Here is a 10,788-nt window from a genome sequence, read left to right on the forward strand (position 1 = left end):
CCATTTTCATTTTATATCACGTTAAGGAATAGGTGGATCATGGCTGGTTTGTACAAAATAATACTTTATATACAGTAGTACTTAGGGGTATATAGTAATAGCCAACTTGTCAATGCTAGTACTCATGGCCCACATTCAAACTCAAACTAGTCCTACAAGAACTCAGCACGCATGCAATCGACTGCTCAACTGTTTTTATTATCAAACTGATACAAAACCGTTGTATTTGACTTCCTCATGCTAAGTTTCTCACTACGATTGGATATACAGATTCCCTCACGTTTCCTTTTAGATTTTCAGTTTAATTTTATCAAGTGAAATAATTAACAGATTTGCTTACTACTAGAAGAGGCTAGTATAACAGTTAATTCAGTTCGGCGCTCTCTTATCTCCATGTGAGAGATACCAACACTACAAAGAATCCTGGATGTTTGTTTGAAAATGCAGGACAAGTGTAACCACAGGCTATTGTTTCTCAAAGTTTACCGAAAGAAAATACGTTGCTCATGAGATCTAAACTATCGTTGTTTCGATATACACTGACCAATTACCTAGAGAAAACAGAATTACCTCTGAGCGGATGGACCAAATGACAGTGAGAAAGAATCGTCCTATTGTTTGTGGTGGCTTTTCGTGTTTAAAGCAGCTGGGATAGTTTTAGTTTTCAAAAAACGTTCAATACTCATTAAGCAATCTAATTAATTCAGTTTTACGATAACATTAAAAAGTTTATTCTGTTTTTTAAATTGAGTTTAGAATAGAGAGTAAAATCTAATAACTGTAAACGACTGTCATAAGAGTATCATTTTGCAAATAGAAGTGAACTAAAAGATAAACGAATAAAGTCAAACACTCAATGTGAACAAAACAACCCATCACCACCAGTCGACCACAAAAAGAAAACTTGCTTAAACAAATAGCATTTCTTCCGAATATTTAAAACTTATGACTTAATCCACACAAAAAACATTTAGGTAATTTTAAAGATGAACGATCTTTTTTCATTATTTTTTTAAAGGTTTTTTAATAAAAAAATGTTCAAACAGAATTAGTATCAAAGTTTGAACGAAATAATAGTGTCTAACTGATAACTGGCTGGGTATCAATATATTCTTATCGCATTTGTTCAGTGAGTGCTTCATTGATTTTATTACTTTGCAACAACATTTGGGTCTCGTTTTTGCCCATTCAGTCCCTGTCCTTAGTTCTCAATGAGTTACTAACTTTGTTGTTTTACCAGCAAACTCTTTTCTTGACAAGAATATTTGAAGAGTGTCTTCGGATCCATGGTAGCAGATTGTTTGACCTGCCACTAGTATCATTTGTACTTGGTTATATAAATGTTGGTTCTTTTCTCTGGGAGCCGAGGGGGTCCAAAACTCAAAGGTGTTGAAACTCCATCGATTAGAGACCACAAACACCTTCTCTGTTAGTCAATTAGGACGTGCTCGATCGGGCCCAAACTTTCTAACGCCCTATGGCCATTGCCGGACACATAAGTTGATTTCTTTACAATTCTTTACAAACGCAGACTATCTAATAGTTTAATAACAACGGAGTATTCTTCAGCATGGAAGATGGAGGCATTTGTTTTGAGATTAGGATAAAGCGGAGATTACACAATCAAAACGAACAATAAAAAAGGCAACGAGAATATGTTGATGAAATTTGACTAAATTGTCTTTGACAAACAAACCCCAAGAAAAGGTGGCAAAATGAGTGAAAAAACAAAGAAGGCTATTAATCCAACCAAGACCCCTTGTTCCCCCACGACGATATGATATAATTTGGAACTACAAAATAAGGAATTAATCAACGAGTGTTGGATTAGGTTAACCTAAGCTCACAAACTTTAATTTAAAGGTAATCGAAGTATTCATAACGATTTAAGGGTTTTAAAGCTTCCTAGAACGTTACTGGTTCAGATAGAGGATTTTTTGCCTTAAACCTCCCCATTCCGGAGACGCTCTAAGAAGGGAATAATTTTTCCGTTAATTAAAGAATTGAGTGGTTGACTCTTTTCTCACTACCGTTTTACAGATTATAATGCGTCATAGCTGTCTCCGTTCACAAGATGTCATAAGTTTACAAAGTGATAGCGTAAGAGAATCTAAACAATTTTGATCGAGCTTTACGTCGTTTATATTGAAATTTACTGTCTAAAACTCATAAGGGAATTTCTTGGGTTTTGTAGTATTTGTTTTTATACACGAAAGGCTGTGGAATGACTGTTTAAAGCTCTGAGCAAACAGATGGTCAGAAGAAGGGGTTTATCGCGACGTGAAGCTTGTACTATCTAAGCTGTTCCGCGGCTTGTAACCAAACTATCTCCGGCGAATCATAAAAAAAGCTGTAGGATTGAATATCAGCGCATTGGATCAGCTCATACGTATTGGGGTTTCAAATTAAATCGCAAAAGACGACTCGGAGGTTATCAGAAATAATTCTTTTCAAACAAGATAACAAAAATCCACTTTGAAATAAAAAATCAGTGCGTTTGGTTTTGTTTTGGTGGTGGGGAGAATAAAACGGGATGGCGGGGTTCAAAAGGGATTAACAACATTCGATCTGTCCCATCATAAACTTCTTAATTGGTTGGGCGGAGCGTAGGGCCCTATGACTGTCAAGAACAGTCCGGGTGGCTGTTTGAACGAGGAGGTATGTGTTGCTCGTATTACTAAGGAGACAGTGACAGAAGATATATGGATACAGGGCTCGTGAAATTGACGACGTTCACCGTGTTGTTTTAATCAAATTTCAATTAGTGTGCTCGATGATGATTGGTTGAGCAGTCCCGGATTGTCTGGATGAAGTGTGGCCCGCGCTCGCAAACAAAACACCTATCAGTGACGTAACGAATTAAAACTGGAAGTAATTCGTAAATCCTTTTTTCGTTACAAAACGGGCCGCATATTGAGGCTATTAGCCAGTCAGTGTGAAGAAGTGAGCCGATACACAACGGAGCGAGATTGGATCCGCGGGGGACCCTCGTTATAATCAACTCTTAAAGCGTTCCTAACATTCTACTGCCGATTTAAGACAGCCGGAGGCATTTGCAGGATTGCCTTTCAAATAATGTCTTCATTCACGTCGTCCTTCACGATCGATAGCATTTTGTCTCGGCCGACATATCGACCACAGTGTACACCATGTATATATAGTCACCCGTACCCTATCATGCCAACTCCTCCTGGATATATAGGTAAGGATGCTATACTTTTGATTATTACATATGTGATATATTCACTCCGCTGACAGACTAGGTTCTCTTGAGTGCTTCATTCACGTCCGAGCGAGCTGTTATTTAATGCGGCAGGTTCACGGAGCTTCTTGAGAGGTGTAACGCATGAAATCTTTAGGTTAACCCACTTTCTCACAACTCAACAACTTCTGACATGACATGCGTGCTTAACTTCTCAAGAGATTTGTAATTAAAACTTTAATGCTTTCCAATCGTGATTTGCAGTACGGGAAGAAAATGAGGCAATGCTTTGGAAGTGTGATTTCGACCTGTACAGCCTTCACAAATCATCGATAATCTTTAAAGAAAAAAAAAGGAGATGCTCGCTTACTTTATTACTCTATCTTATTTTTAGTTGGTTTTCCACGATACGCTGATGTTTTACGATCCCATCCAAAACGCAAACGACGCCATAGAACCATCTTTACTGAAGATCAATTGGATCTTCTTGAAACAACCTTCCAAAAAACCCATTACCCTGATGTACTGCTTCGAGAGGAGTTAGCCATGAAAGTCGACTTAAAAGAGGAGCGAGTAGAGGTAGGAGAATCCCCTCATAAATAGCTTACTATAAGTCAGTACAACAAGCACATCTTTACATAGGAATAGACTGATTTAGTCAATTTTGATCAAATGGGGTATTTTTGGCTTTCGCCGCGATAAACTTGAAGCCGCGGAAATAATGGGATTTTTTTAATTGAATGTTGAAAGTGACGGCGACCTCTTTTCTGTACGAGCGATTACGAGACATCTTTGTTAACCTCAAAACAGAAGGTTAAGCGACACTGAGAGTGCATAGTCCTCAAGTACCTTGCAGCAGCTCCTATTGGGAGTTGATTAAATTATGGCACTGCAAGCGCGGAAATGTGGTGTAAATTAATAGAACTTAGCGACGCCTGGTCTGTGCAGAAACCCAACTGTGACTTACACGAATAAACTCGCAAAATACAGTATTAGTATGATCAAATATTATGGCACTTTGCGTAAGCTTTCGAATAAAGGTGAAGAGGGGTCTCGTTTGGAGCATTCTTTTGAGGAGTGTGTTGTTTTTTTATTGTTGAATTGGCTTGGTTTAGCTACTAAAGGTTATGTTTCCAAATAGTCAGCTCTGGGATCGCAGATGAAACCTGAGTTCATCTATTTCGTTCGATTTGATATTTTTGTTAAGTCTTAGCATGGTGTGCAGATTTAGAAAGCGGCGTTTAGTTAATTGCGAAGTAAATACGATAGCCTTAACTGTCAGAGGGTAAGATTAATGATTTCTCTAGGATGCCATTCCTGAAGGGGCACCACATTCGTCTACTGTACCAACGCCTACCTTTGATCGACTTAGGACAACAATTTGTCAGGCGTACCGTAACGGTAAAATTCTAGGAGAAAAATCACGTAGAAAGGCTTGAAAACACAACTAGAAATGGCTTCGGAATTTTCGAGGAAATTCGACAGAGGCACAAAGGAAATGTCAGTGGCGCCGGCTCTACAAACACGAACGAGGTATGATTTATGGTTCAAAAAGACGAATGTTTAACTTGTTATAGAGAACCGTTTCACTCCTTGTACAGACTCCAGACCTGTGTCTCCACTCTACCTAACACCTCGGTGTGAATGCGGCTCCTGCACGTTGCAAATATCTTACGATCTTACGAAACCCCAAAAAATTTGAGCCTTCAAACTCTGTATCCTCTGAGAAAAATGTCCAAAAATATCATACAATCTCTTTTTCCCTAGTGATTCTCAGTTATTACTCTCATTTCTTAAGATTATTCAATTCGGGTGTTATTTCGTTGTAGGTGTACTTTAAAGATATGTACAATTTATTGAACTAGAGCGCGCTTTTGCATTGTTTTTGGAAGCAACTTAGTCACATACACGGGCGCCATGCAGAGAGAATCAATCAGTTCGGTAGTGGAATCTCTCTTCATAGATTTCTTTTACTTAAACCTTCTATTTTAGACAATCACAGCAAGAGACGTTTCCATACTAGTCTTATTATCGAGCTTAGTTTCCGTATTTGTAGAAAATTATCACAACAGTTTAGGAAAACGTTTTGCTAATGACGAATGAAGTGTTATAAGACGAAGACACTATGTCTGGGTGGGGCGCTGAGCGAAATATTAGTGTGTCGATCTTACAAAATCTTAAAGACTTCACTTCAGGAATTTGGTCTAAAAATCTGCAACGTTTTCTTCGCTTTCTTCACTTGTTTTTTTAAAAAAAAATTAATGCGTAGTGAATCAAAATTAGCTTAATAGGGAGATATAAGTCCGAATAGTAAATACGCATGGCGTTAACTTGACAGCACGGCATCTTGCCATGAGTTTATTGAGTTTACATTTTCGCGTTTTGAAGCAATTACACTCACTTTTACGGCTGATGAAAGCATTCTAACGCCTGGAAAAGCTGAATAAACTATATATTGATGCTTTGATTTATTTACAAATTGATAAAGTGATCTGTTCACTACATGCAGTGGAACTTAACTTCATGGTCCAAGGTTCTTATAGAAAGATAACAAATCCACTTCTTGAGAACCCCAAACGTTAGCTCTCTACCTCTATCCGCTTATAAATTGTTTGAACTATCTGCGAAGGGTGTTTATAACGTACGAAGTTTTCCACTTTAGGGCTTAAGAGACGCGGGAGTTGGTCAATTTAAAAACCACAGAAACTTAGCGTGAACAATAGCTATACTTGCTTTAGTTCGATCCCTCAGAGGTAGCATTTCAAAACAGCTATTTTGTGTTGTTCAAAACAAAATCAAATCGGACAATTTAATTGAATTGAAACATTATGGAATCGCCAAGTTTAACGAGCTATTGTATTGTTAATCTTTTGTTTTGCGTTTAAGGCTTTTCTTTCGAGAGGCCTCGACAGGGCATAATAGAATTAGGTTGGTGTTTAGAGTCTTTAATGTCACTTTTCTCCCCTGTATTTATAAATACAAGAGATTCGTTTGTTTGTTATGTTTTAAGCGTTTCCTTTATTCAAGGAGTAATTTTAGTGCAACAGGGAAACCAGGCAAGTTACGGGTTCATTTTGAATCGATAACAAGACAGAAAGTATACAGTTCTGACTGAATATGCTTTGCCGGTTTGCTTCATCTGACCCAACACTGTTTATCAAATCTTGTAAATACTTTACTCGCGGCTTCCTTTGGAAAAAATCTCTTTCTCAATGAAATAATTTTTGTTCTGTTTGAAGTAAATTGCTAAAGAAGATTAACTGAACCTAATGCTTTGTTTGACCAACATTGGATCCATAATAACACAGTTGTAAAATAATGGCTGTCTCAAGAATGATTTTGCTGTTGGGCCAATTTAATCAGTTCAAGAGAGAGAGAAAAAAAGAATTATATTTTGCAACCCTTCCAAAGATAAGAATTATCAACTTTTTTAAAATATCTTTTTGGCCTAAAATCTTACTAAAGATGTTCGAATCCAAACACAATTCTCGAGTTATTTTAGAATAATGAATTTGCTAAACGCATCAGTTGAGAGTTTCTTCACCTTCCAGTTGAGCAATGCTTATATTCATATTCACTCTTGTTCTTGGAAAAACCAACAACTTTTAAAAAACTCATTTGTCTAACTCACCACAAATAATGAATAAAAACGTTTGTATGCTTTATTTACAATTTAACCACAGTTTATACCGGATAATTTTTGCTAAGACATTATCTTTGTGATGCTGCAGCGTAAAACACAAGATTTTACCGCGCATAGACGGACAGAAGTTTCTATTATTTTAACAGCGTATATTTGTGAATCTATTATTGAAATTGTTTAATAGCATTTGGTTGTTTCTTTTCTGAGGGAAAATAGCGAAGGATTTTATCAGGACAATAAAGCGTTTGACTCGATGATCTGCCATAACATTTTTCGTGATGACATGAACTGGCGTTGTTTGAAAACTGAACATTTGACATCATAACATAACATCAATGTATACAAACTGCTTTAATTTTTCCTTATATATTTTACATACAGTACATTTTTAGATCAGCAGTACAAGTTTTGAATTTACTTTTTGTACAAACGTTAAATGATGCGTATGGCTTACTATTTGGTGGGCTAGCTAGGCGGTTCATAGGTTGACACTGTTCATATTAATAGTCTGAATCTCCTAACTGATTTCTTGCATGCTAAAATAGAATTTAATAAAATATTTCATTACTAAAAAATGAACTTTAGTAAATGCGTGGCTTATGATATGGTATACTAAATGATATATCATAACTTTGTTGTTAGGGATTTTTCCATCCAAGTATAAATCGAACGATGCGAATTATAATTTCTCCCCATTGCTCAACTCACTGCTGCATAATCAGGGCGTTTTGTTCAACTTTTGTATTGAAATAAAAGTCCAAATTGTTTTCCTCAAATAGCAAAAAGAACTCCGATTATAATATACCGATAAGGGAGCTTTTGCACATCCTTAATTCACCTTACCATATGTGTTCAAGTATTCAGTGATTGAAGGATTTTTTGGACGAATGGAAAATGTGCTGCACGTTCGCTCTTGATAAGACATAATAATTTCTGACCTAAAGTTATATTTTATATCTGGGATTGTGATTGTTGTGACTCCAACTTTGATAGATTTTATCTACCATTGCTGTGGAAAGATAAAGAAGAAAGGAAAGAGAAAAACATTTAATATTGTCAGTTTTGCGTGATATAGAGTAGAATAGGAAGTTGAATGAAATTAGGTCAAATAAGAGCCAAGTAAAGTATGGGCTTGCTACCTTTTTTGATTGAGCTGCTGGAAGCAGAATTAGATAGACCAGAGTCATTTCATATAGTTTTGCGTAATAAATAGTAGAAAAGGAAGCTGCACTCGGCCACTAGGTCAAATTTAAGCCAAGTACAGTAAAGCATCGGTTTGCTAGCTCTTTTGATTGAGTTGCTGGAGGCAGAACTATTAAATAGACCAAAGCCCATTAGTGCACCTAACTAATAAGAAATTTAGTTTGAAAGATAAGAAGAGATTGATTAAGAAAATTCAAATACAAAAAGCCGGACCTACAGACAAATTAAACCGAACGGTTTAGTTGTAATGAAGATCGATCAAACTTAGGTCAGAGAGCAGCTTTTATGGCGAACTGAAAACAAATTGCGTTTGAAAGATAAGGTTAATGCAAATAACAATAGTTAGGTGATAAATGTGGCGTTGCTTGGAAGACGATACAAGTTGGTTGGTAATTGGACAGAGTGTTGTGATGTGATTCCATTTTGTAAAGGACACAAGGTTAAAAGTTGATAGAATAGTGAGAAGCCCTAAGGGAATGTTGTGTGGAACATGATATCGGGCGGAATGTCCGTCCCGAACAATTAGTCCTACGCATAAGCCTATGAGAAGAGAATTGCATGCAAAAATAAAGGTATTCACGTGGATGCTTAGAATACTCACTAACGAGGAGAAGGTTGCAAAATATTATTTTTTCCTCAGATAAAATCGAGGATTACATTGCAATAATTTGAAAAGAAAGGTCGAGACTTGTTGAAAACGGTGTGGGAAAATTAGGCGAGAGTATATAAAACATATTAGGAAATGATAAAGCCTAATTATGAATGATGATAATCTACCAAACAAAGCGAGTGATTAGGAGAGGGATATATACTAGTGTAGTGTGGCAGCTAGAGCCTCCAAGAAAGTAGCAAAAACTAAACACTAAATAAAACAAATAATCGAGAATAAATAAACAAAAATAAGAGCAAAAAAGAGACACCCTACACCTCAATGTACACCCTAATTCTTTCACGAAATACGAGTAATATGTTTTTTTGAGTGAAATATTGAATAGAATGTTAAGGAATGAAGATGAGGATGTGTGTTAATTAAGGCACCACTGTTAAAAAGCAATCATCATTTAAAAGTTAATTTTATTGATTTTTAATATTTGTTAATATGATGATAATGGTAATGATGAAATGATAGCAGCAAATGGTCTCTATACAAACCATCTTTGCAGTATTGCAGCCCCAAACCTTAACTGAGCGTTATCTTACTTTACGAGACCTACAGAAGCCAGTACTGATTTTTCTCTATTTTACTATCCACAGGTATGGTTTAAAAACAGAAGAGCAAAATGGAGAAAGCAAAAACGAGAATCATTAGATTCGAAAAAACGAGACGACGATTCCCCACGAGAACCATCGACAACAAAAGAAACGACAGAGACTTCCCAGCCTAACAAACTAGAGGATTTTCCAGTAACACCTTACAAAGATCATGGCTTTACTAAAGACTGTATATCGAGCCTCAACTCAGATGAGCTAATTTGCTTGAGCAACAACAGACACACAAACAATCTTGCATCGCTGCATAGTCGTCAGGGTACTTAGAACCGACCATGCTAATAGACAATGGACTATACTTACTGCTAGAGTGTTTTAATAATATTTCTCATTTATTTATTCTAGAATTTGAGGTACAAGGAAATGTTAAAGTAGTACCTCCCTTGTATATAGTCGTGTTAAGAAACTGAGAGGCTAGCCGGGATTTTATGTACTCAAGTACAACTGAAATGCTAATCTTCGTGAAATGAGATGACATTCGAGTTCCGTAAACATTGAATGAGCAGTCAGGATAAAATTTTATCAAGATGGAAAAAGTAAATTCGGTTTTACTTGTGATGTGTTCAGTGTTCAAAGAAAACTCTTGCGAGCTTTCTTTCTCCATGCGTTGCCAATTTAAACCCATGTAGATATTTTAAAATCTTAAAATATTTGTCATGATTTAAAAGAATAGCAGTTTAAAGCAGTTTAAGAAGTCACATATGACTTGGGAGATTTGAGATTAAGTTTTTTGAGGTGGAAAACAAACTAACCTAGAAATAAAAAATCCATTAAAAATTAAAATAATTACGAGATAAAATCAAAACGTTCAGTTTTGTTCTAAAAAGGATTACTTGGTTAAGTACTTGAAGTGTTTAAATATGGAGTAGTGAAATGCTGTCAAAAAGAATTACTCCACAATAAAGATGAATTCACTTGCTTGAACAGAATTAATCTTCATAATTCCTGGGTATTATATGGGAGAAAAAGATTAGATCAGTCCATAACTTTTGAGAAAAACATCAAAACTTCAAAACCATTTCATTCTTGTCAATGTGTCAGGTTTAATTAACTTTATTTCTTGGTCGTTTGGCCACACAGGGCCTGATAAACCACAGGTAAATAATAAAACAAAAACCATTTCAGTTTCTCCTAGACAGAAAAAGTCTTAGCATTATCTGCAAAGGCCTTTGTCCCATGGATTTACACGTGTCTTCGAGGAGGTCACATCGATACGATTGACCAGCAATCTAAACTTTAAGATTTCTGTAAATACTGGCGACAACACTGTCACACTTTATTTCAAGTCATTATACTTCAAACAATAGCCTTTTAAAATCGAATATCAAAAAAGTTTGGCAAGTTTTGTTTAGCTTTGATTATTTTGTCTGGGATATTTTGACTTTGATTTAGTTTTAGTGGATGTTTATGATTTTTCTAATGCACTAAAAATGCCAGTCAGTTGCTAATATATTTACTATGTATATATGTA

The 10,788-nt window shown here is 36.0% G+C and overlaps 1 protein-coding gene across 1 annotated transcript; it reads left to right on the forward strand.

Moving 5' to 3' along the window:
• Window positions 1–2,943: 2,943 nt before the first annotated feature.
• LOC116307199 (uncharacterized) lies at window positions 2,944–10,246 on the forward strand. The gene is made up of 3 exons (XM_031717354.1): window positions 2,944–3,202; window positions 3,597–3,781; window positions 9,303–10,246. The coding sequence occupies exons 1-3, from the start codon at window positions 3,076–3,078 to the stop codon at window positions 9,582–9,584; spliced, it is 594 nt and encodes a 197-aa protein (XP_031573214.1). The 5' UTR covers window positions 2,944–3,075; the 3' UTR covers window positions 9,585–10,246.
• The last annotated feature ends 542 nt before the right edge of the window (window positions 10,247–10,788 follow it).

This window comes from Actinia tenebrosa, unplaced genomic scaffold (assembly GCF_029948245.1).
Source record: "Actinia tenebrosa isolate PJP-AT-01 unplaced genomic scaffold, QUT_ActTen_1.0 PGA_scaffold4__44_contigs__length_22323623, whole genome shotgun sequence".
In the NCBI taxonomy this organism is placed as follows: domain Eukaryota; kingdom Metazoa; phylum Cnidaria; class Anthozoa; order Actiniaria; family Actiniidae; genus Actinia; species Actinia tenebrosa.